Source organism: Chanodichthys erythropterus, chromosome 16 (genome assembly GCF_024489055.1).
Source record: "Chanodichthys erythropterus isolate Z2021 chromosome 16, ASM2448905v1, whole genome shotgun sequence".
Classification (NCBI taxonomy): Eukaryota; Metazoa; Chordata; class Actinopteri; order Cypriniformes; family Xenocyprididae; genus Chanodichthys; species Chanodichthys erythropterus.
The window spans coordinates 37,952,615-37,979,893 of NC_090236.1; the positions used below are offsets into that span (position 1 = coordinate 37,952,615).

At 37.4% G+C, this 27,279-nt stretch overlaps 2 protein-coding genes across 2 annotated transcripts in view; both read left to right on the plus strand.

Annotated features, from left to right (window-relative positions):
• Nucleotides 1–10,208: 10,208 nt before the first annotated feature.
• Nucleotides 10,209–13,760, plus strand: si:ch211-119o8.4 (somatostatin receptor type 5). The gene is made up of 2 exons (XM_067364089.1): nt 10,209–10,615; nt 13,103–13,760. The coding sequence occupies exons 1-2, from the start codon at nt 10,209–10,211 to the stop codon at nt 13,758–13,760; spliced, it is 1,065 nt and encodes a 354-aa protein (XP_067220190.1).
• Nucleotides 13,761–20,295: 6,535 nt separating this feature from the next.
• Nucleotides 20,296–27,279, plus strand: part of rem2 (RAS (RAD and GEM)-like GTP binding 2) — a 33,999-nt gene continuing 27,015 nt past the window's right edge. The window contains exons 1-3 of the mRNA XM_067363861.1: nt 20,296–20,477; nt 24,000–24,312; nt 24,843–24,916. Coding sequence (XP_067219962.1) covers nt 20,466–20,477; nt 24,000–24,312; nt 24,843–24,916 — 399 coding nt within the window. The 5' untranslated portion in view covers nt 20,296–20,465. The remainder of the gene's footprint in view (nt 20,478–23,999; nt 24,313–24,842; nt 24,917–27,279) is intronic.

The window sequence follows — 27,279 nt, forward strand, 5'->3', positions numbered from 1 at the left end:
GAGATCTCTGAAAATCTACAGGCGCCACATGAGTTTTAAGGATCATTTTATTATGAAAAATGAAATCTGAGTAGCAGGAAATTGTGCAGAAATCTACATCTGCTGTCTAGGAGAAATCTTATTTGTGATTTTATTTCTTAAAGGCAAGTACTGGGACTTGAAAAGCTTGGTTACACTTTTTTAATGGTCCACAATTTAATGGTCTGCTAACTAACTACATGTCAACTGTAACATGTATATGTTCTGTTTAGTGTCACTATGTTTTGCTTTCCATTTTGTTCAGTATGTTTTTGTGTTCGAAATAGTCCCTTACACCCTCATTCAGTATTCCCTACATTATTCCACTATAGTTCACTGGAGGGAATGAAAATGAGTGTGTGAATTCGGACATTGAGTGCGTTGGAAGGGCTGCAGCTTTTGCATAATTTAGCATAGTGCTTGCTGTTTAATAATAATTTCAAAGTTAGCAAACTGGCAGCTCCTAATGAAAAGATTTATAACTCTGTTATGGAAACTATAATCCTTAATTAAACTTTTTAATAATCAATTAAAAAGGAATTTATTCCTGTATGATATTACGCTGTACCCACATTGGACCAGCGGTTTGTAAAATGGATGAATCAGCTGTGGGCGCCATCTCCTGGTCAGATGCAGGAATTCATTCAACATGACCCACACATTGCATTATGGGTATTCTCTAGCTGATGAGTGTAAATTGGTTGTACAATTGTTATTGCGGTGCATTATGGAATTGAATGAGTGCACTTGATAACGTCCACTATTGTTTCGGACACCACTACAAATGGCTGTCCCCTCAAATAATGCCCTATTTAAGGGTATAGGGAGTGATTTCGGACACAGCTCTAGTTTCCTAAGCTGAGAGGCTGCATCCTTTTGGAGCCCACATTCGAAGACCGATTGCGTCACAGCGGCGTGATGAAGGCTGTCACAATTCGAAGGCTCCTTCAGATGCCACCTCCAAAAGAGTCCTGCAGTGAAGGATACAACAGACAGATCATTCATGGCCTTGCCTATCCCAGAATTCATTACACGCCAGTGATGACAGTATTTTTTTGGAGAAAAACTGCCGAATTATATGCACTTTTAAACATAAGTATTGGGTATCAACTTACTTAAATATCTAATGATACAAATATAAAAATAAAATAAACTTTAAAGCGGTTCAAATGTTGACTTATATCTTACTAAGATCTGATTAGATATAGTTACTTTTTATTATACACAGAAATGGACCATGGTGAACATATTTAGACAGTTTTGTGAACCCTGTTTTGTTTTCAGACAGCTCCAGTACAAATGTTACTGCCACTCATCAACGGCAGCTGTCACAGTTGCTAGGCGACAAGAACAATCCTCCGTAGGCTAGAGCATCCCAATTAACAAAGCTGGTTCTGACCTTCGTGGCCTTCGAAGGATGCGGCCTCTGAATTGGAACGCATCTCTAGAGTGTGCCAGTTTGTTCCCTTACTGATTACATTCACCTGTTGTTCATTTAGTGCTCTAATTACTTCTGTATATTTAAGCGCATAGTTCTCCTCAGTGTTTTGTCTTGCGTTAATGTGGTGTGTTTGGTTAGTGTTTATCATACTTGTTCCTGTATTCTCCTGCGTGTTATTTAGGATAAGAATGTATATAGAGTTCTCCATCCTCGTGTTTGCTGACCAGCAGTCTGTAACATCAACTAACTCTCACTAGAGTATTAGTAGACTGTTAAGTTAGGGAGAGTAGAATAAGTTGACATGTAGTTGCAGAGTTACTTATAATCAGTATAATGTCTGTTGGGGAGCATCAAAATAAAGTGTGAGCAGATATAAAGCAGTCTGCTAATACAATGACTGCTAGTTGACATGTTGCAAAGTTACTTATGGTTACTATAGAAATAAAGTGTTACCAAAAGCGTTTTATATGAGAAAAGAGAAAACAGAAAAGACTCTCAAGATTTTTTATGACTTAATCAACTCGTTGTATTATGGGTAACACTTTAGAATACTGTAGAATAATTAGACATGAACAAATGAGTAATGCATTATTAACACTCGAGTAACTAGTATTAACTAACAAGAAACTCTGATTAATGAAGTGGTAAGTATTAGCACTTAGTTGAATGTGGTTGTTCACTATCAATAATTATAATGAGTTTTCCAGTAAAATTACCCAGAACAATTTGTCTCAGGAACTTTTTTCCCCCAGACCTGTTGCTGTCTGCATTTCCATCGCAGTTTAAAGGTCCTGTTTTTCGTGTTTTTTTGAAGCTTTGATTGTGTTTATAGTGTGCAATATAACATGTGTTCATGTTTCGCGTGTAAAAAAACAAGTATTTTTCACATAATGTACTTATCTGTATATTTCCACTATCATAAAAACGGGCTGATGACTTCCTTGTTCTATGAAGTCCCTCCTTCAGAAATACGTAACGAGTTCTGATTGTGCCAGCGGTTCCTGTGTTGTGATTCGACAGCAGTTTAGCGCTCCTTGCCCGGAAAGGTCACGCCTCTTACCATAACGTGTGCTGCACATAGTTTTACATGTGGATTATTGTGGTGTTGTGCCGAATGAACACAAAAGACAATAATTCCAGAGAGACTGAACTCTTTAATCTCCACAAGCAGCGACAGAAAATGTACAACGTTAGCACTCACTCAGAAGAGTACCTCATACGGAAAACAGCCATATACATAAACATAGTCCCCTCTTGTGGCCATTATGTGCACTGCAGTCCAACATTAACTATTGCAGTAAGGATACCACAATTATAATTTTCGCGAACCGAGTTAAACATAAGTTGTAACCACTGATCTCTAAGTACAGCATCCCTGGGAAGGCCAAACAAAGGTGATTGGACTGCGGGATGAAAATAACACCGTTTCGACGACATGGCGACAAACAAACTCTACAAACGCAACTCTTGCTCTTCTCAGTGGGAGCGCATCAAGACCACGCCCCCTTTTTTGTGTATTCCTGTGGGCGGAGGTTAGTCAAAAAACTGTTTTAGTGACGTCATTAAAGAAGGAAGTAGAGGGATGTAGTCCAAACTGGCCGTTCGATGTAGGTGACTTCTGTTAAATAAAATATCTCGCTTGGCATTGAACTTTGAAATGTTAGAGATTTTATTTATACTCTAACAACAACATTACACACTAACTAAAGTTTGAAACATGGGATCACGAAGAACGGGACCTTTAAAGTACCGTGAGGATTAGTCCAGTGACCAAAGTCCCTACAAATCATTTCACTCGGCGGCCATCTTTGAAACGCCTCTCGAGCATCCTCGGCATCATGCAGCTCCTATCTCTTTGAATGGGGAAACAACAAATTCTCCAAAGCTGTTTGTCAAGCTTTCTATTAAATTTCATAGTTGTTGTCAGATTTCATTGGTGATTTCAAATGTCGCATAATTTTTCTCCCAAACGCTGGAATCATGCCAAAAAGCATGTATTTTTTAGGCTGTATCAAGCTAATGCGCATGCACAGACCTAAATGTGCGTCTCGCGCGTCTATCTGTTTCTATAGAAACCGGTGCTTCTAACGGCCGCTGCAGTGACGCGATGACTTTACCAGTCGGTGATTGGCTCTTATTTAGAAGGCGGGACTTATTCCGCCATATCGCGCGTTTCACGTTCTCCCATTCAAAACAATACGAGTGACACATCTTGTGCTATTCTATAGTCTTTGCAGTGACCTAGGACTGTGCAAACTTTCCAGTTCCCACTGGATTACGTCCTCCGCATATAAGCTTAATAAAGCCTGAAGCTCGTCGTCGGCCCATCGTCATATTTTTTAAGCTCCATTGTTGATTCGAATAGCAAACAACTCTTACTGCACGCACCAAAACAGACTTTTAAAAATTGTGGTTGAAATAAAATGCTGCATGGAGTCAACCAATCAGCATGTTCAGTGCCCAAGTACTAACCCTGAAAGTTTCTGAACTATGAAAAAGTACTACCTCGTGAGCAGGGACTTTCTGAGGGGGAAATGTTTACCCGGAACTTAATTTAGACCCTGGTTCCTGTGGTCGAAGCACACTGAAACCACCCCAAAATCCCTACTTCCTGGGGGAAGTTCCTGTGGTGGAAATGTGGCTTATCATTTTTTCAAACTTCCCAGATGACTACCAAGAACTACTATAGGTTCATAATTAACATAAATAATGCATAATGTATAATTAATTCTAAAGTGAAGGTCATGGTAACCCACTAGTTAGTGTTACTACATCCTTCAGAAGGGACTACTAATTATTTGGATCAGTATTCTACAGTTAAAAGCATGATAACTCTTTTGAGGTTTTTGTAAGGTTTTGAATAGTAATTCCTTCCGATGGATTTGGTAACACGAGTCATTACTAGTGGGTTATGATCATTAGGGGCTGTTTACACGACACCATTTTCAACTAAAAACGGAAAACTTTTTATGCATTTTGGCCATTCATGTACATGACAATGTGGCCTGAAAATTCAAGCTTTTGAAAATGTGGTTCAATTGGTTAATCAAACCCTCTCCATTGACACTGTATTGCATGAAGCTGCCTCCTTGTCATTTCTTGCTTCTAACAAAAGACAGAACAATGCCTCAAAGCTGCTGTGTGACAGGGTGAACAGCAAACAAGCTAAAAAAAAAACAGAACTAAGTTTTTATAAGCTACCGAACCGTAAAAGCCAGCCTTTAAGGAGACAAAAGTGGATACAGGCAATAAAATGTGAAGCATCAGCAGGAAGAATGGGTAAATTGTGGGATCCTGACGCTCAGTATGCCTTCGTGTGCAGTAAAGATTTTGTCAGCAAACATTTTTGGCATTTTTTGGTTAAAAATAATGTGTTTTTTTTTTAGCATATCCCGTCGACTATTATGTTCCCCTCCAGTGGGCATAGTTCTCAGAGTAATATGACACGTTGCGCTCTGTCTCAATTGCCTGTATCCACTTTTTTTGGATCGACACTTGTAAAAACTTAGTTCTGGGGTTTTTTTTTTAGCTTGTTTGCTGTACACCCTGCCACACAGCAGCCTTTAAACATTGTTCTATTTTTTGTTAAAGGTGCCCTAGATCCAGTTTTCACAAGATGTAATATAAGTCTAAGGTGTCCCCTGAATGTGTCTGTGAAGTTTCAGCTCAAAATACCCCATAGATTTTTTTTTTTTTTTATTAATTTTTTTAACTCCCTTTTTTGAGCCATAATTATATATGCACCGATTCAGTGCACGGCCCTTTTAAATCTCCCGCTCCCCCGAGCTCTCGACTGCCTTAACCAGCATAAACAAAGTTCACACAGCTAATATAACCCTCAAATGGATCTTTACAAAGTGTTCGTCATGCATACTGCATGCATGCATCGATTCTAGTGAGTAAAGTATTTATTTGGATGTTTACATTTGATTCTGAATGAGTTTGATAGTGCTCCATGGCTAAAGCTAACATTACACACTGTTGGAGAGATTTATAAAGAATGAAGTTGTGTTTATGAATTATACAGACTGCAAGTGTTTAATAATGAAAATAGCGACGGCTCTTGTCTCCGTGAATACAGTCAGAAACGATGGTAACTTTAACCACATTTAACAGTACATTAGCAACATGCTAACAAAACATTTAGAAAGAAAATTTACAAATATCACTAAAAATATCATGTTATCATGGATCATGTCAGTTATTATTGCTCCATCTGCCATTTTTCGCTATTGTTCTTGCTTGATTACCTAGTCTGATGATTCAGCTGTGCACAGATCCAGACGTTAATACTGGCTGCCCTTGTGTAATGCCTTGAACATGAGCTGGCATATGCAAATATTGGGGGCGTACATATTAATGATCCTGACTGTTGCGTCACAGTCGGTGTTATGTTGAGATTCGCCTGTTCTTCTGAGGTCTTTTAAACAAATGAGATTTATATAAGAATGAGGAAACAATGGAGTTTGAGACTCACTGTATGTCATTTCCATGTACTGAACTCTTGTTATTCAAGTATGCCGAAGTAAATTCAATTTTTCATTCGATGGCACCTTTAAGGCAGAAATGACAAGGAGGCAGCTTCACGCAATGTAAAATCAATGGAGAGAGTTGGATTGTTTCCCCCCGGTGGGCGTGGTTTTCAGTTTATGATACATGTCGCTCTGTCTCTATGCGTTTGGCATGAGTGCTCTGTAAAAGATTGCGTATGCCCAGGCACGTAGTCTTTCTTCACAAAGAGATATCGCCAACTACTTGGTGTTCGTAATAGTGTTTTTAGCCATTTTCGCAGATCTGTGTGAACAGGGATAGTTTTGATAACGTTGTCATCTGATCCAAATAAGCAGTAACCCTCCCCCCACCTTCATTCATTACAAGAGAGTTATCATGTTTTTCACTTTAGAATACTGATCCAAATAATTAGTAGTTCCTTCTGAAGGATTTTGTAACACTTGAGTCATTATGCATTATTCATGTTAATTATGAGCCTGTAGTAATTCTTGGTAAACCTCTGGGAGGTATGAAAAAAGTAGTAGTTACTGATTAGCTAATAGTGAACTACCTCATTCGACTAAGCACTATTACTTACTAATTCATTCATCAGAGTTTCTTGTTAGCTACTAGAATGTTAATAGTGTGTTTCACTCATTTATTCCTGTGTAGTCTTCATTAATGACGGAATAGTATTCTAAAGTGTCATCGTATTATGTTGTGGAATTTTGGATTAGTTCTAGAAACAGATATTAAACTATTACATTCATAATAAAAAGCCAGATCAGTTGCTTAAAAATTGTTGTTCTATTTCTAGGCTCTGCATGAAAATGACCTAGGAGTAGGCCTACACTACAGTACATACTCCACATAATATACTCCCAATAGCACATTCCCAACAAATAACGCACAACATCTGTGGATGACAAACTTCTGTCGCAGCTTCACACACACTCATATTCACACCTGTTCAGACCGCTATGGGAAAACATCTCAGATCAAAGGAGCATTTTGTCTTATGTTTAAAATGTAAGAGCATGATTATAAGTCATTACATTATTATGCCTTACATGCATTAGCTAAAACACGCATGCTCACATAATCACGGAGGATTGTAAGAATATACATAAATCATTTCATTAATGGCCTCTCTAACGCACACACCTACCCCCACACACACAGCAGTGGGGGAGGCTGTAATGAAGTGACATGACGTTAAAGGCAGCTGCATAAACCATTGGATTCACTTAGGGAACAAAGGGCTGTGAGTGGACCAGTTTACACATTTATTATCTCTTAATCACATTCATTAAAGCAAGGATTACACAACACACGCTCATTCAGACCCCCATCCTTTACAAAAAAATAACTACTGTTGGCAAGCGCGTTTAAAAGTTTGATTTCAGACGGACTACAGAAAAACAATGGTCAATTGCGATAATTGGATAACTTGAGTGTCCGATTGTTTAATTCTTCAAATATTTAAATATGCATATTAGGACCAGTGTTTTTATTCTTAAAACTAACACTATTAAATATAATATTTTCTTTCATATAAATAAAGATAAAATAATATTCGATGAAAAATCTAACTACTAACTACTAAAACAATAAATATAAAAATATTAATAAATAAAACTAATATTTTTAATATTAATTTTATTTATATAAAAGTAATATTTATAATTTAAATAAATAAAAATAAACAATATAAATAAATAAAATATTAATAAATTCATAATAATGAATGTTTTTAATTTAAAAAATAATAATTTTAAAATAAAAATAAATATAAAAATAAAATGTAATAAAAATAACAAAAACATAAAATTCCTAAAACTTGAATTAAAATGAAAATCTAAAAATAAAAGCTAATTTTAAATATTAATAAACACTATAATATCATACTGCACTGAAAGAAACTTTTTCTGAAAGACAAATCAGAAAAAAAAGAAAGTTTAAAGTTTATAAATATACATTAAAAATGCATGATGCTATAGCTTGATTATAACTGCACATGTAAACGTACTTGGTAATATCAGATGGTTGCTTCTTAAAAGTGCACAAGCATCTAGTAACAAATCATAAATTTGATCTTTCTCATAACTTTCACACACTCTGACACACACTCAAGTGGTTTGAGTTGAGCAGTGAAAAAAATGAGTAACTCCAGCAGATGGCTGCAATCACAAGAAACCAGTAAACACCGGAAGAGTCCTACAATAATCAGCTTTTATGAGCTGATGTGGGTTTATGAGACACGAAAGAACATTTCATCTTGTGCCCAAAACTTTCCCAGCTAATCACAAAACTTTACCGACTTATCACACATTTTCCCAGTTTCACTTCATAATTATGAGTCTGTCAGAGTGTGTAGGAGTGTTCACATTCTTCATTTTTGTGTTTGTGCGTGTGGTGTTTTTGGAGGTGGCCGTGGAGCATCATGAAGTATTTATGGATGTAAATTAGGTCTGTTTCACTCTCTCAGCCCTTTCAACACTGCCTCATAATTGGTTTCTTTCCGTTGGAAGCCCCCTTTACAGCACATGAATGTTGCTATATCCTAATGAGGCAGATTAGAATTTCAGGTGTGTGTGAGGATGAATAAAGTGAGTCAGATGTGGATACAGGTGTGTGTGTGTGTGTGTGTGTGTGTGTGTGTGTGTGTGTGTGTGTGTGTGTGTGTGTGTGTGTGTGTGTGTGTGTGTGTGTGTGTGTGTGTGTGTGTGTGTGTGTGTGGAGGGCTGGACTGTGTGTGTCAGGGGGCGGCTGCAGTGGGGATGCTGTGAGCCTCAGAGCAGAAGTGAGCCCACAGACTGCCAGACTGATGCCTGATCAAGTAACTTTTTCATTCTCTCCAGTGTTCAGTGTGTGTGTGTGTGTGTGTGTGTATCCATCCTCTCTTTTCTCCTGTGCCTTTGTCAGCCCTTTTTATTTGCACTATAGAGCTGTATATTGTTTTTTGACTCGATTGTGCCATTTTCAAAAACATTGGATAATCTATCTATCTATCCATCTTTCTATCTATCTACCTATCTATCTATCTATCTATCTATCTATCTATCTATCTATCTATCTATCTATCTATCTATCTATCTATCTATCTATCTATCTATCTATCTATCTATCTATCTATCCATCTTTTTATCTATCCATCCATCTTTCCATCTATCCGTCCATCTGTCCATCTATCTATCTATCTATCTATCTATCTATCTATCTATCTATCTATCTATCTATCTATCTATCTATCTATCTATCTATCTATCTATCTATCTATCTATCTATCTATCTATCTATCTATCGTCCATCTGTCCATCTATCCATCCATCTTTCCATCTATCCATCCATCTTTCCATCTATCCGTCCATCTGTCCATCTATCCGTCCAACTATTTGCCTATCTATCTATCTATCTATCTATCTATCTATCTATCTATCTATCTATCTATCTATCTATCTATCTATCTATCTATCTATCTATCTATCTATCTATCTATCTATCTATCTATCTATCTATCTATCTATCTATCTATCTATCTATCCATCCATCTGTCTCTCCGTCTGTCATACCTCATGCTACATCAAAATTAAATATTATAACAGAAATTTCACCTATACTTATAAAGAATTTCAGTATGTCACAGGGTTGGAATCAGATAAGCTAAAGCCCACTGTCAGGATATGAAATACCATTTTTAATTTATTTCAGTTGATCTTTATTGTTTAAGGATAGAGGGATTTTTTGTTGTTCTATATGCAGAACTAAGAAAGTTTCCATATAAACTCTCTAAAGTTCATCAAGGTTTAATGGCCGTATGGATGTTCTGTTGGGGAAGTTGAATCATGGGCTTTAAATTGTGTTTGGAGTATGTTCCTGCCACAGCCTCAGTGAGTAATTGTTCAGTGTAATTGCAAATGTCTGTTCTAGGATGTATATCACATATTTAATGGGTGTATTTTGCTTCTTTGTGCATTTTATTGGGCTGGTAATTACATATTCCCATGGATTTCTGTTGTAAAGTGTAATTTAAGATAATTGCTAAATGCATTATTGCAAAGTTTTGTTCAAAGTTTAGATCTGCGATATGTGAGTAACTTTGGCTGATTTGCGCTTCTGTTCATTTGTTTGTTTTTTTTTTTCATTTGTGTTTATGTCAGTGTGTTGTTATTAATCAAGTATGGGGATGCATAAAGCTATTTATCTCCATCTGTCTCTTCTCTATCCCAGAGACTGGCTGATTTCTACACAATCCATCATGCCTGCCATTGTGAACCTGCTCTTCAACACGGTCTCCACCAACACCACCATCTCCTTTTCTCTGGTGCTGCCTCTGGTCAGCATCCTCTCCCTGCTGGTGGGGGTCGGAGGTCATCTGCTCATGTGGTTGGTGTTGATGCGTAACCCACGGCGACGTTCAAAGCCCAGCTCTGTCCTCCTGTTAAACCTGAGCTTTGCTGATCTGTGCGCTCTACTCACCCTGCCCTGTGTGCTACTGAGCGCCAGCTCTCAGAACTGGCAGCTGGGAGGAGGTGTTTGTGTGTTGTTGAGCTTCATGACTTCCCTGACCGCTGGAGTGGACATCTTCAGCCTGGCTGCCCTCTCTGTGCTCCGTTATCGAATAGTGGCTCCCTCGACACGGCCCCCCGCCACCCCAGCGCAGGTGTGAGTATCTGAAGGAGATTGAGACAGACCGTTGGGAAAAAGTGGGAAAAAATGGATAAATCTGTTATATATTTTATGTATTTCTTTACAAAAACGTACAGGAAGTGTCATGCTACAGTGAAGAGTTTTATTAAAATATTCCATCACTACAAGAAATAATAACTTGATTCACTAACCGCTCTGGGCTGCGTTTCCCAAAAGAATGGTAAACATAAGCAGATCATAGAGACCATCGGCCCTAATGATTTCTATGATCTACGATGGTTTTTTTTTGTAAATGCAGCCCTGTGAAGGACCAATCACACTGATTTAAGTGATAACATCTGGGTCCTATTGAATGATTCTTTTAACCCTGGGAAAAAACTTTGCCAAAATGTATTTAAAATACATTTATTTCATACTAAGTACACTATAGCACAAATCCATTAACGTATTTACTGACATATCGCTTGAGATTTACTAATATATTATAATCTGACTTTATTTGGAGTACTTCTTTATTGCACAATGCACATTTCTAAATATTAAGTCTAAAATGTGCTTTAATATCACTATTATGTATAATATCAGTCTTTAAATGCAAGATATTTAAGGTGTGCCAAAAGTATGCAATAGTTCCATTTTAGCACAATGAAATATACTTAAATATATCTTTAATTGTACCTCAGCACTACTTTGCATGCATTAAGTGCAAAACTAGTTGTTCCAATTAAGCACACTTTGAGTTTATCAAATTACAGGGTATTTATATTAAGTACATAAATATGTAAATGTATTTGTAGTATACTAGGCATAAAATGAACGTATTTTAAATACATTTTTGTATATATCTGTTTGGTTTTGATTCACTAACAGTATCGGCTCATAAGAGTCATTTGGTTGTGATTTGCTCTGTTTGCTTATAGAAACGACTCAGTAGAGTCATTTGTTCATGAATCGGACCGCACAGGTTGTGCTTGTGCTGGTCTAGTTTCAGGCAAACGGATCGCACTCAACACAAAAGAAACTTGTTTTTGCAGTTAATTCGCAGTACAGTTAATATTTTCTTCTCACATTCAATTTGGACTACAAAAGCGGTTAAATGTGACTTATTTTGCCATGATGATGTAAAGTAGGGTTCGAGTTTTCGCAGAAAACACTGACACTGAGTGAAAAGATGTTCCAGTTCCAGTGATTTTAAGAATCAAATTACATGCTTCATAGTCATGAACATTAAAACTTGAAAGTCTTTAAATTATTGCACCTCAGATAGGCCTAGGTGTGGACAACAAACAACCAACCAATGAAGACACACAATGCTCTCCAAATACAAAAAAATAAAAACATATTTACCAGTCAAAAGTTTGTAATAATTACGTTTTTTCAATGTTTTTGCAAAAAGTCTCTGTTCACCAAGGCTGCGTTTATTTGATCATAACGGTTGTGAGAGTATGAAATCTTTCCGATCACCAAGGAGAGGATACGCACAAGTCCTAAGATGGTGGCCGCAACAAAAAAGTCACGTGACTGAAATCCATGAATAGAGGATATGCACGTGACGTCACCGACAACCGTTATGACCGCGGTTACGCCCACTGAGTGGCAAAAGACTGAGTGGCAGCATTGGTTTTCAGTGTGAATGCCGTAAAAAAAAACACATAAAACACATCCAAAACGGGAAAGACTGTACAAATAGCTTTGACACAAAATCAGAGGTATATTTTTACAGACTGCTGAAAGCTACAGAAAAAAGTAGCCAAAATGTTGCTGCAATTCACAGAAACATCTGGACTCCAGCAGAGAAACATGTTTTACAGTTATCATTTTGTGTCAAAACATTGTATCCTACCTATATTGGAGTTGTAAAGCATTCAAATGCAGATTTGTTTTATGTATTTCCCTGGCATCGAAATCAGGCACATATAAATGTCAGGAAACACGATTCCTGGCTACATGTCAATATCCACGGATTAGGTTTCTTTGACATGTTATAAGGAACACTTTCGAGCCCAACCTTTAGTGTAATCGTTTGCCTTACTTGCGTTTTCGCAGCTTCCCCTATTAAATCCAGTCATGAAGCAGGTTCTTTTGCCACTCAGTCCAGCTGAGGGAGCGCGTTCTAGCAGGAAAGTGATGTCAATGCATACCCTCTACACAGCTAAAAATAACTGCAAGCGGATGACACCACAAGCCAGACACATTCAATTTACAAATGGCCGCGCTCTGCAGTCTTTAGGCTGATTTATACTTCTGCGTCAGACCTACGCCGTAGCCTCTACGCCGTATGCCATCTTATACTTCTGCATTTTTGTCATTGGGAGTGGTTCTAGCCGATCAATCACAGCAGCACTTGCTAGAATTGATGTGTTGTGATTTTTGGAGAGGTGCACGTCACGTTACGCCACGTGCTACGCACAACCTACGACGTAGGTTCGACGTAGGTTATGGTGAAAAATAAGGTGGATAAAGAGCTATAAACTATATTTCATCCTCTGTTTCTGCCCACAGAGCTGGCACTGTTGCCGTTATCTGGCTGGTTTCCATCGCCATGGCCCTACCTAAAGTAACATACATCCAGTTCGACAGCGGCTGCACGTGGTCGGTGGGTCGAGGTCACTGGCTGGGCTTCCTCGTTCCAGCGTTCCTGGTGTATTACGTGGCTCCTCTACTCTGTATCGCCCTGCATTGCGGGCTCATCATCACACACCTGTACCGCTGTCGGGGCACCCTAGCCGCGGACCACCGCAATAAAAAAGCCACCGCCCTTCTCATCGGCTCCACGCTGGTGTTCGCCATCAGCTGGCTGCCTTATTACGTGCTGGAGTTTGTCAATGTTTTATCACCCTCCCTTAATTCTGTCAGCTCGCCCGCAAGCCCAGCCCCCAGCTCTGCCACCCCGTCATCAAGTACGGAGGTGTCTCTGCTGTGGGAGGTGACCTCACTGTCTGCCATTCTCCTGATCTGTCTGGCACCTTGCTGGAACCCGCCACTTTACTTCCTGCTATCCAAGCCAGCTTTGAGGCAACTGAGAGGGCTGCTACGCATCATGCACCAACACTGGAGAGCTGCTACCCTCCTACAGCACATAGTGCCAAAACACGCTCCCACTCAACCCCACTCTCAGCCCGGGTCTCAACACATACTACCAGCAGCGCAAGCACAATGAGAAAACGCACCCTCAGAATGCCATGGTAAGGTACAGCACATACCTGGAACACAGCAAAGCACACCCACACGCAACTACACACACGCCACACACACAATGACAGGTGTTTTCTGCCAGAGCATCCTCATCCCTCTCATGCTGGCGGAGATTGTGAGTTGCTTAGTAACACTACAGAGAGGAACAGAAACATAAGACCACGGACCTCTGCATTTATGGCTCAGCATCACATTTTACAATGTTCCAGCATGCCAGCTGCTCTCTTTCCCTCTCTCAAAATCTCACACCAGAAACGTATCACGGCAGATTTTTATCACCACACATTAGCATGTTCTCGATGACATATGTGTTCTTTTTTAATTCGCTTGTTTCTGATCAGAATAGATTAGATTTGTGTGGGCTGGTACTGTATATCAGATAGATCGCCTATAAAGGCTAAATGTAGTGCGTTTGAGTCTCGCTCGCTGATCATTGGTGTTATGAATCATCAATATGTGCTGTAATGAGCTTTTTGACAGTCACACAAAAAAGCTTCGTGTGAAATGCAGTGCACTGTGATATAGGAAATGGGAAAAGTTTATAAATATGTTTCCCATTAATGACAGAGGCACGGCTGAGAGAACGCAGCGGCTCTCAGAACGGTGTCACCTGCGGATGAGTCATCCTACTTCACAAGATTTTTCATTCTCTGCTAATATTGTAGCCAATGTAATAAAATGTGGATCTGAATTGATCCTGCACTTTTTCTTCTCCAATTTCCATTGCCCATGCTCCTCCCTTCAAATCAGTTCATCTCTTTTGCCTGATCTGAACTGAGAGGAAGGATAGAAGAAAAGGATACAGCATACAGAGTTGAAAAACATTGTATTAGCATGGTACAAAAACCACGATATTGAGTACATTGACATGTAAATCATAATATTAGACAGTGTTGTTACCATTAACCAAAACTAAACTATTGTTTTGGTGATTGAAATAAGGCTGCAATACATATAAAACAGTTAAGAAATGTTACTTTGGAAACTAAGTGAAATAAATGCAAATTTCTGTCATGAAACTCTAGATGGCGCAGGCTAATAGGTCCTTTAACTCAACCTGCTCATAATCATATCATTATCTATAAGGCACAGCTGATTGGTTCCTGCTTTTTCAGTATCCAATGAGCTTGCGTGCTCAAACTTCAAATACATGGGTAGCATTTGCCTTAGCAGTGCTACCCTCCACCTTCCCCAGCTCCACCTGTATAGATCTGCTACTTGTAATTCATGTACGCTATATTGTACAGCAGCAGCATGTCTTACTTGCTCACAGCAGTGTGTCGTTTATGTACTGTCTGATGTTGTTCTTTGTCTATGTGTCAGTAAATCAAACCAGTGACTAAACGCTCAACTACATGTTGTTTCTCTTAAATCATATGTTATTTAAGCGGTGGTTAAGTTATATAGAGAAAACGATCAAAGAACGCTCCCTTTACAATCGCTGGAGCTGTCAATCAAACAGTGTGAGTTTAGTGCCAGAATTCGAAAGTATTCGTCAGTGAGTTGAGTTGCAATGACGAGATCGCTGCTTTCATGCGCTCAACAACCTTTCTGTGTTCGGCTACAATGTTCATCACTGCAACCTTTCATGCCACGATCTAAATATATTGCAATAGATCTAAATGTAATGCTTTTCATGATAAATTAACCCTGAGAGCTGTAATAGTAAGAACATGCTAAAAGTTTTTGAGAGAGTAATACTTAGCTATTCCATAGGCAAAGATGTCAGCCAATCACAGCAGTGGGCGTTTACACTGAAGACTCACAGCAGACACGCCCCTTAAAACAGCGTTCAAATCAGAGGGCAGGAAAAATGCCTTTTATTTCTAAATTATGACAATTTTTGATGTAAAAAGCATACTAACATTATAAGATCACCCCTGTAAACATTATAAAACAATAAAACAATGCAGTTCATGACCCCATTAAATACCATTTGAATATTAGTACCATTGTATATTTTAAAGTGCCATAGTATTTCCATTTGATACCATGACTGTACCAATACTTTTTCTGGGGGTTATAAAACCATGGTATGACCATGATGTCAAGTCCAAAAAATATGGAAATGCCATAGTTGTTTTGTTCAGGCATCTGTTTTTAACTTGGCACAATCATTTTCCAAGCCAACAAATGTGACAAAATGTTTGTTCTGGCTCCTCTCTGTCAATCATTCATCTCTCCAGAACAACAAATCTGTGCCCTTCCTCCATTTACGTTCTGAAATGCATCACAGAGTGGCATTCATGGTACGATAGTAATTTTCTCATTGTCAGTGTGCATTAGACATTGTGAGCTTCATGACTTCAAAGGGACATTTAATCTGCACCCAAGGCTGGTCAGTTCATCAAATAACAACAAGGTTAGAAATCATTTCTGGGATGGACGGAGGGATAATTCAGTAGAAAAGATCAAGAGGTTGGCTTTCTGATGATGCCTGATATTTGACAATAACGAAACCACTGAATGACTTTGTTTACGTGGGTTTTAAAGCTGACTGGAAAATTGGTTTGTTTTGTTGTAATCCCTCTTACATAAACCAGCAAAACACCAGCCACGCAAGTGACCAATGAAATAATTTTCGCTAATCTGATGCAGAGTCCCTTCAGACCTCAGTGAGCTAATGATGGTTCAAAAAGGTCGCAGTTAAAGTGCAGACAGGCTGACGAGAACAACGCTGAGAATGGGGGTGAGCTGTCTCACAAACACACTGACAACATCACCCATTCACCACTCTCGCAAGACATAGCCACTTAAAATCGCTCGTTATCTACTGTAATTATAACAGTCATATTTTGGGGGGTTTACTGAATAATTAGAGTTGTCAACGCTCACATCAAACTCCTTTCAGACTCACACAGAGACGACAAGTCTGATGAGATGCAATTAACACTGCAGATTAACAGGCTCATCTGCGACATGAGCTCAGCGTGCTCCACTTGTCCCTCTCGACCCTCTTTGTCATCATGTGAAGCTCCAGACCACCGTGGACTGAGGCGCTTTTGCTCAGTAGACTGTTGTGGAGCTGGCAATGTGACATGCATTCTGTCACATGTATCTGAAATATGATCCACTGCTCTAAAAAAAAAGATCCACTGCTTTCCAAGAATGGCAACATATAGTATATATACAGTATGTATCGAATCGTCTTTACTGATATATAACACTACAAATGCATTTACAAAGCAATTGCAGATGTGTATGATGAAGACAAGCACCAAATAAAAAGGCTACATAGATGACTACTACAATCATAGCCTTCCACCCTTGGTCAACGGAGATGGGTTTATTAATGGCTGATTCTTAAGTCACAAAAATTCTGTTATTCTGAGTAAAAAACTAATGAATGTGATGTCCATTGTGGTCTGAAGTGAATTAGAACATATTTGTGGAAGGAGAACCATTTTCATTTCAACCCAATTTGGCAGACGTGGTACATAGAGATATTATTACACTACAAGCCAGAGGAAACCTTTCCAGAACGGAAGCATGATTTTAGGCTTAGGAGGCAAGGAAGGCAGTGCCTCCTCAAAAAATTGGATGAGGAAATAATCCATATTACAAAAATAAAACAATGCAAATATTACAAAATGTGACAGTAAAAAGTGTATAAATCACTTGTTTTTCTAAAGTAACACTGTTCAACAGCGAAACCACCAGCGGGTGAAGTTTCAGCGGGAGCTCCGAATCTCTCTTGCCTCCCCTGAGCCCATTGACTTTTTACAGACCCCCTAAAGCGAGCGGTAGGCTTAGTGGGGGGTAATCGAGAATGAATAGGTGAAGAAGAGCAGAGCAAAGTCAAAAGCAGGCTTGAGCAGAGGCAATACTTCCATCGCATTATTATTGGATGTGATTGGTTATGATTGGTTCATGCAATAAATCCCAGCTCGTATTTTCACGTGCATTTGCAAATTGGTCTGAAAGAACAAAAAGACAAATTAAAAAGTAAGTAAACAGCTAACCCACTTAGATATCAGTACTTTATGTCTTGTCAAAATCAAACTTATTTTGATGGGGGGGGGGGGGGGGGGGGGGGTAAATATTTAAGCACAATTAGTCACACCCTTTTAGTGTGATTAATCTTGATTATTTGCACTTACTGTGAAACACCATTTATCTTGTTTAGCACAATAATTTTGTCATCATCTGTTATATCCAGAAAGTAAACCAGCTGATTCTCACAAAGCTGTATTTAAGCAAGCTTTCAAGATCAATTTAGGTGTCTTTCCAAAAAGGGACACTTTATCCAAACAATGCATATACCTACTACAGTACACGGATCCATTCAGAATTACTAAACATAGCAACTTACACAAGACAAATTCAAACATTAATGTATGTGGAAACAATGTGAATGCACTGAAATATGCATAAATACAATTTGCAATCAATGCATCGACAATACACGGTTTGTTTTGCACATCAATATAACAGACTCTTGTGTGCCTATACGACTACATGTACGTCACCGCAGTCGTCTTTACCTTGATTACAGTCCTCATCCATCACAACTTTAATAGCGAGACGCTGGTTTGCTTTTTCTAGTCGAGAAACATAGTTTGCGTATCATCTGACCTGCGGTGGGATGTTTTGACGTTCTGTTCAGTCTGTATTTCACACAGCGGGATGCGTGAAGGCTCGCACTCTTCAGAAACGATCACACAGTATGACAGAGCTGAGGTTAAAGGGTTAGAATTGAAATGTCCGCCTACCAGGGTTACAGGGTTGCTTGCGCCATTGTAGATATTTTTTAACTTCTAAGATCATCTAACTGCATCACGTAAATTACGTTAATCATGCAATTTCACGTGCTTCAGTAATTTATCGCGTGCGTTAATGTGTTAATGTTGACAGCCCATAAAGATAGATAGATAGATAGATAGATAGATAGATAGATAGATAGATAGATAGATAGATAGATAGATAGATAGATAGATAGATAGATAGATAGATAGATAGATAGATAGATAGATAGATAGATCATTGTTTTAATTTCCTCCTCAAACAATTTGACACAATTTAGTGTTGTTAAGACACTTCCTCTTTTCCTGGTTGGTCTGAAGATCATCTATTGTCAATTTTAGTAGTCAGACAAGTAACAGGTTGACCACTCTAAAACTGATTACAGGCTTTGCATGACCCAAGGAATAATAATAGACCATAATCAATGATTTTAGGCCAAATTATTTAGAAGTAATTAAATTATTGGAAATTACATCACAGTTTAATTTATTTGACCACAAGGTGGCGCTATACACAAACTGCTCAGGTACCTTCTGGGTAAAATGCCAATGATGCCAAGCTTCTTTTCAGTACACCAAAAGACCAAAAGCCACTTTAAAACCATATCTGGTTAAGACACAGATGTATACATTCACATTCAAAATATGGCTGAAAATTGAAATCACTGGCCAGACACATGATTTTAGGCCACTAAAGCATTGGCTTATTCATCAGATTGTATTATTTTCTGACCACAACACATTTCTGATAATCAAACGAATTTTAATATGCATTATGTGGCTTGGTCTGAACATGCGAGACAATTTTAGTGAAAAATGAACAAGATTTGAAGGCAGAGTCTTTTCTCCATAAGGATGGAAATTGAAAACACAGTGTTCAATGCGTAGAAGGAGAACCAAAGGCTTATGAACAGAAAAAAAAGTCTATTTTTAACTGATATAGAGCCTCTTGAGTCTTTGACTGGGACCCCCAGATGATTCAGAGGCTAGCGCTTCTAATCTCGCTTCTTTGGCTCTAATAATAGTTAATTTAAACAAAGATCAAAGAGACAGACAAGATCTTCACAAGAATTATTAAAAAGCGTGGAGAGAAACGTTTTTCTCTCCACCTGTGACATAAACGATGCTTGATGTGGCTGCAATAAAACTTAACGACCACTCAATAATTCATGCAGTGCTTGAAAACTCAGGGTTACTGGAGAAAAATATCTCAAAGGATACGCTTTATGTATGTGACTTTGGAAAGTTGATTCAAACAAAGTATCAAGGTCAAAGCTCTATAATGTAGAAAAGAGAGAGAGAACAGCATGCAGCACTTGATTGTACTCTAATAAACACTGTCAAATGCCGATTGTTTGTAGATAATCTGGAGCTGAGAGAGTGTACGGTAGCAACATAGGCCAAAAAGCAAAGTTAAACAATAAAATCTGTTATAAACAATCACAAACCAGGAGTTCAATAAATTCACAGCAGAATCAGGACTAAAACAGTGATAAACAGAATATACTAAACCTTTTTATATTTCTTTACCATCTCAATAGATTCTCAATCTGAGAATCAAAGAGAGATCCAGAGCATTCAGGTAACGCCTGGAATGAAGAGGCGTGTCTACGGTGCGGGGGCGGAGCTACACGCTCTCATATGAACAGCCACTATTGTAGAGACAGGTGTACAGTAATACGTGAGTCACGCAGCGCAGCCGTTCGCAGGGAGGCGATTAAATGTTTACTATTAAGTCAACGTGAGAAAGGGGAGCATTTTTGCGCGGTTACAGTCACATTGGGAGCGTTTTCAGACTAAAGCCATGTGATGGCATATGAGTCGAGTGTAATGTAACGATCCCCACCGACGCTTGTGCAGTTTTTGACGCTCAGTGACATGACATGGACGGCTGGGTGTCTCACTGAGAGCGGATGAACTGAAGAACGATGTCGGACCAGGTAGGGCGCTTTCCCGTCTCTCTCTCTGTGTGTGTGTGGGGATATGTGTGTGTGGGGTTGTTGAAGGGTCCTTCACAGGTTTGGGATGTACGCCGGTGTACACACCCTCTCTTCTTCTGCAGCCTTTGTGTTGACTTTATGTAGGAGTGATTTTGTTTTCAAAACATTCCTTTGCAGGGAAAATCTAATATTTGAGTTTAGTGTCATTGAAAGGGTCAAAAATAGTATGGTGATCATGATAATCACTGTAACCTAATAATAATATTTCGAAGTCTTCATTGTATAGTCGACTAATTATTTATAATCATAATGATTTACATAGTAATTTAATATTCATGATTAAATTGTCGTTGTTATTAAAAGTAACTGTTACTTAAGAGGCTACCTGACTAATATTTCCAAGTCTTCATTGTATAGTCGACTAATTATTCATAATCACACTGATTTGCATACTACTTAAATAATTATGATTAAACTGTTGTTGTTATTAAAAGTAAATGTTAGCCTACTTAAGAGGCTACCTCACTGATATTTGCAAGTCTTCATTGTATAGTCGAATAATTATTCATAATCATAATGATTTGCATACTACTTCAATATTCATGATTAAACTGTTGTTGGTATTAAAATTATTCATAATCATAATGATTTGCATACTACTTCAATATTCATGATTAAACTGTTGTTGTTATTAAAAGTAACTGTTACTTAAGAGGCTACCTCACTAATATGTCTAAGTCTTCATTGTATAGTCAACTAATTATTCATAATCATAATGATTTGCATACTACTTCAATATTCATGGTTGAACTGTTGTTGGTATTAAAATTATTCATAATCATAATGATTTGCACACTACTTCAATATTCATGATTAAACTGTTGTTGTTATTAAAAGTAAATGTTACTTAAGAGGCTACCTCACTAATATTTCCAAGTCTTCATTGTATAGTCGACCAACTATTCATAATCACACTGATTTGCATACTACAATATTCATGATTAAACTGTCGTTGTTATTAAAAGTAACTGTTACTTAAGAGGCTACCTCACTAATATTTCCAAGTCTTCATTGTATAGTCGACTAATTATTCATAATCACACTGATTTGCATACTACTTAAATAATTATGATTAAACTGTTGTTGTTATTAAAAGTAAATGTTAGCCTACTTAAGAGGCTACCTCACTGATATTTGCAAGTCTTCATTGTATAGTCGAATAATTATTCATAATCATAATCATTTGCATACTACTTCAATATTCATGATTAAACTGTTGTTGGTATTAAAATTATTCATAATCATAATGATTTGCATACTACTTCAATATTCATGATTAAACTGTTGTTGTTATTAAAATTAACTGTTACTTAAGAGGCTACCTCACTAATATTTCCAAGTCTTAATTTTATAGTCGACTAATTATTCATAATCACACTGATTTGCATACTACTTAAATAATTATGATTAAACTGTTGTTGTTATTAAAAGTAACTGTTACTTAAGAGGCTACTTCACTGATATGTCTAAGTCTTCATTGTATAGTCAACTAATTATTCATAATCATAATGATTTACACACTACTTCAATATTCATGAATAAACTGTTGTTATAATTTTAATAACAACAACAGTTTAATCATGAATACTTAAGTAGTATGCAAATCATTGTGATTATGAATAATTAGTCGACTAAACAATGAAGACTTGGAAATATTAGTGAGATAGCCTCTTAATTAACATTGTATAGTTGAATAATTATTTAGAATCATAATGATTTGCATACTAATTCAATATTTATGTTAAAAATATTGTTGTTATTAAAAGTAACTCTTACTTAAGAGGCTACCTCACTAATATGTCTAAGTCTTCATTGTATAGTCAACTAATTATTCATAATCATAATGATTTGCATACTACTTCAATATTCATGGTTGAACTGTTGTTGGTATTAAAATTATTCATAATCATAATGATTTGCACACTACTTCAATATTCATGATTAAACTGTTGTTGTTATTAAAAGTAAATGTTACTTAAGAGGCTACCTCACTAATATTTCCAAGTCTTCATTGTATAGTCGACCAACTATTCATAATCACACTGATTTGCATACTACAATATTCATGATTAAACTGTCGTTGTTATTAAAAGTAACTGTTACTTAAGAGGCTACCTCACTAATATTTCCAAGTCTTCATTGTATAGTCGACTAATTATTCATAATCACACTGATTTGCATACTACTTAAATAATTATGATTAAACTGTTGTTGTTATTAAAAGTAAATGTTAGCCTACTTAAGAGGCTACCTCACTGATATTTGCAAGTCTTCATTGTATAGTCGAATAATTATTCATAATCATAATCATTTGCATACTACTTCAATATTCATGATTAAACTGTTGTTGGTATTAAAATTATTCATAATCATAATGATTTGCATACTACTTCAATATTCATGATTAAACTGTTGTTGTTATTAAAATTAACTGTTACTTAAGAGGCTACCTCACTAATATTTCCAAGTCTTAATTTTATAGTCGACTAATTATTCATAATCACACTGATTTGCATACTACTTAAATAATTATGATTAAACTGTTGTTGTTATTAAAAGTAACTGTTACTTAAGAGGCTACTTCACTGATATGTCTAAGTCTTCATTGTATAGTCAACTAATTATTCATAATCATAATGATTTACACACTACTTCAATATTCATGAATAAACTGTTGTTATAATTTTAATAACAACAACAGTTTAATCATGAATACTTAAGTAGTATGCAAATCATTGTGATTATGAATAATTAGTCGACTAAACAATGAAGACTTGGAAATATTAGTGAGATAGCCTCTTAATTAACATTGTATAGTTGAATAATTATTTAGAATCATAATGATTTGCATACTAATTCAATATTTATGTTAAAAATATTGTTGTTATTAAAAGTAACTCTTACTTAAGGGCTGGCCTTCGGCTACGTCACCCCATGCACCATGCTACATCTTATCGACTCACAATAAATTCTATTGTTAATTAATTATCTCCTTTCAATTAGTGTAATTGGCTGTCTTGGATGTCTGACACCGGATCAGATGTACAAGATCCCCGGCACACCTGCAGTGCGGCGGCTAGATTAATTGCCATATTAATATTGATGCCATTTGCCCTTGCGAGCAAACACAGTAAACAGTTAAAGAGCTGTCTTGGTGATTTTGCTTGATGGAGATAGATGGACAATGCCCTCAACATCATTGAAACTGAGAAAACTCATCATGTCCCTCACGTTTTTTGTCTGTTGGCTGCTCTTTCTAAGCAAGAGATGCTTGTTTATGTGAATGGACACACTGCTCATTGTTTTGACCCACTTTAAAGTCCCAGAGGATCACAGTCCTCCCCATTGCACGTTTCTATACATTATTAATTTATCATATGGACTGACATTGTTCTTGGTGTTCAGAATTATTGGATGAAGATCCTTGTCTCTGATGATTTTGCTTGTCTTGGGATTTCACAGGGTTATGGCGTAACTCTATCGGCTGCACCCCCGCTCCGCAGGGGCAGCACCCCCCTGCCAATCAAGCATCAGCTGAGGCGAGAGGAGGCTGTTTCCGAGGATTACGATTGGACGCCGGGGCTCGATGAGCCTGCGACTCCGCAAATCAATATCCACGAATCGCCTACCCCAAAACCGCCGCAGCAGAAGTACCACGGACCCCTTCGGATAGTACTACTGGGCCAAAACGGAGTGGGCAAATCCTCTCTGGCACTTTGCCTTGCTGGACTTTCAGACAGATCACTCTCTATAGACTCTGAAACCCAAGCAACCGGTAAAGATTATATTCATACAGCTTTCTTGTGCTCAGCATCAAGCGTCAGGATGCCAAGGACTGTACTATTTTTAGATTTGCTTTGGATGAAACACACTTATCACCTCACAGACACCCGAGATCACTAGAGTAAGGCTCTCAGGATTTGATTGGAAAAAGCGGAGTGGGTGCCGTGAAGGCATCCATCTTATTTCAGGTCTTTCATCATCTCGTGTCTTAATGAGGTGGGAAAGAAGCAGCAGAGTACTGCCTCCGCACAAACAGAGCATGTCATTTACTAGTGGACAAAGAGCTAATCAGACACACAGACACAGAGTTGAGTGTTCTTGTGCATCGATCCTACACTAGCTAAATTATTGTTACTCAACGTCCAACTCTGAACTTGCATTTCAAAACTTCTTTCTACAGATATATTATTATGTTTGATCCCGTGAAATTGCAGTTTCTGCTCAACTGCATGAATAAATTTAGATGCTAATTGAACACAAGTGAGTGTCAGTTTTTCAAAGATGTGATTGTGTGTGTTGTAGATGAGGGTTACCAGCGGCGAGTGACTGTGGATGATGAGGACAGCACAATTTTAGTATATGACAGCTGGAAACAGGTGAGTCAAAAAGAATTTGTTTTGGTGCTTGCAAGGTGTGAGTGTATTATTATTATTCATGAAATATTTTGGAAATAAACTAGGTATGCACGAATATATCGGCCACCTAGGGGTGTGCGATATGACCAAATATTGTTATTTTTACTTTATAGGGTTAGTTTACCCAAAAATGAAAATTCACCCTCATGTCGTTCCACACTCATAAGACCTTCGCTCATCTTCTGAACACAAATTAAGGTATTTTTGATGAAATCCGATGGCTCAGTGAGGCCTGCATTGCCAGCAAGACAATTAACACTTTCAGGTGCCCAGAAAACTCATAAAGACATATTTAAAACAGTTCATGCGACTACAGTGGTTCAACCTTAATGTTATGAAGTGGCGAGAATACTTTTAGTGTGCCAAAAAAACAAAATAACGACTTTATTCAACAATATCTAGTGATGGGCGATTTCAAAACACTGCTTCATGAAGCTTTACGAATCTTTTGTTTCAAATCAGTGGTTTGGAGTGCGTATCAAACTGCCAAAGTCACGTGATTTCAGTAAATGAGGCTTCGTTATGTCATAAGTGTTTCGAAATTTCAATGGTTCACCACTAGGGGGCGTGACTTTGGCAGTTTGATTCACGCTCCGAACCACTGATTCGATAAACAAAAGACAGCGCAAGAGAGCGCATGCATATGCTGAAATGAGTTGTCTTTCGCAGTTAATTGTGCTTCAATGGTTTAAAACCACTTGTTTTTGAACCGCAATGCTTAAAAACGCATGCAAACGATAAGCAATGTCATGTGAGCGTAATCGTTAGTCCAAGATCTTTACCAGTCGACAAATTTCTACCAGTTAATCATGTTTAATGGTATATATTGCCCACCCCTATGGCCACCATATCGGTATTGGCCGATATATGTTTATTTTTAATGTTATCGTTATCGGCCCAATAAGAATATTTGGCCGATATATTAAAGCTTATAAATAATGGATTATTTCCTTCAGCGGAGACACTTCAGATGCGCACTGTCCGCCATTATAGTTTTGAATTGCTTAAAATATGATTGGAGTTGCTTCAAAAAGGAAAATACAGTTACGTGCAACATGCAGCGCAAATCTGTCATATAGGCTACAAAAAAATTATAATGATATAATATAACATCATTATAATTGTGTGCTTGGAATATGGCTATTAATGGTGAGGATTTTGTTTTTGTAATCAGGCTCTCAAACATTATATGAAAATTTGGATTTAGATTTATCGGGCAATATATCAGTTATCGACTTTCAAATGTAAAGAATTATCGGTTATCAGTATCGGCCAAAATTTTCATATCGCTGCATCCCTAAAATAACCCAAAGAATTAAACTTCTGCAATTAATTATGATTGAACTGCTTAACTTACAGACGCCATTCTTAGAGATAATTTCAGCTTCGGTGTGCTTTATTATAATACATTTAAGATTCTTTCCCCACTGATATGCACTGATAGAATGTTCAGCATTCAAATTGTAACCAGTAGTGATGACATCATCGTAATATATGCATACTGAATCGTGATTGGTCTTGCCTTCCCTGTGTATACGTAAACATTTATAGACATTGAATCATCTGACAGAAAACAAGACTCATACTTATTGTCATGACAACAGCAAAGTGACTGATGCAACAAGTAATTTTTCACTGCACTAAAGTCGCAAATTCGAAGCTTACCTAACATGATTTTTTTTTGCAGCATTGCGAACGCTGGTATTTATTTCAGGAAATGCGAATCTAGTCTTCTAATATCTTCACTGCAGTGTTGGGGAAGCTACTTTGAAACTGTAGTTTGCCAAGCACATAATTTATGATCTATTTTTTCATAATTTATGAGTTCATGTCTGATTCTGTCCCCGTGTTCCCTTTGTCATGAAATGGTTTCAAACACATCTACTGAACTATGGTGCTCTGACAGAGACTTATATTATATAATTATTACATGTTAATATAATTAATACTTCTACATAAAATACATTCTACATAAAAAGTAAACACCCAGTTCGACATTACTGTGCAGCATTTAGGCTTATTGAATATTTTGTTGCAGCACTTAAAAATGAAAATTCATCATTTATTCCTGCTCATGTCATTTTAAAACTGTATAAATGTCTTTCTTCTGCAGAAAACAAAAGAAGATATTTTGAAGCATGTTGGTAACCAAACATTTATGGTTACTATTGACTTACATTGTATGGTCAAAAATAAAAAATAAAAAAGTTCTTTATGCCTCACAGATGAAAGGAAACTGTACAGTTTTGGAATGATGTGAGGATGAGTAAATTATTACATCATCCCTATAAAACACCATGCAGGGACTCCAGTTAATCGGCACA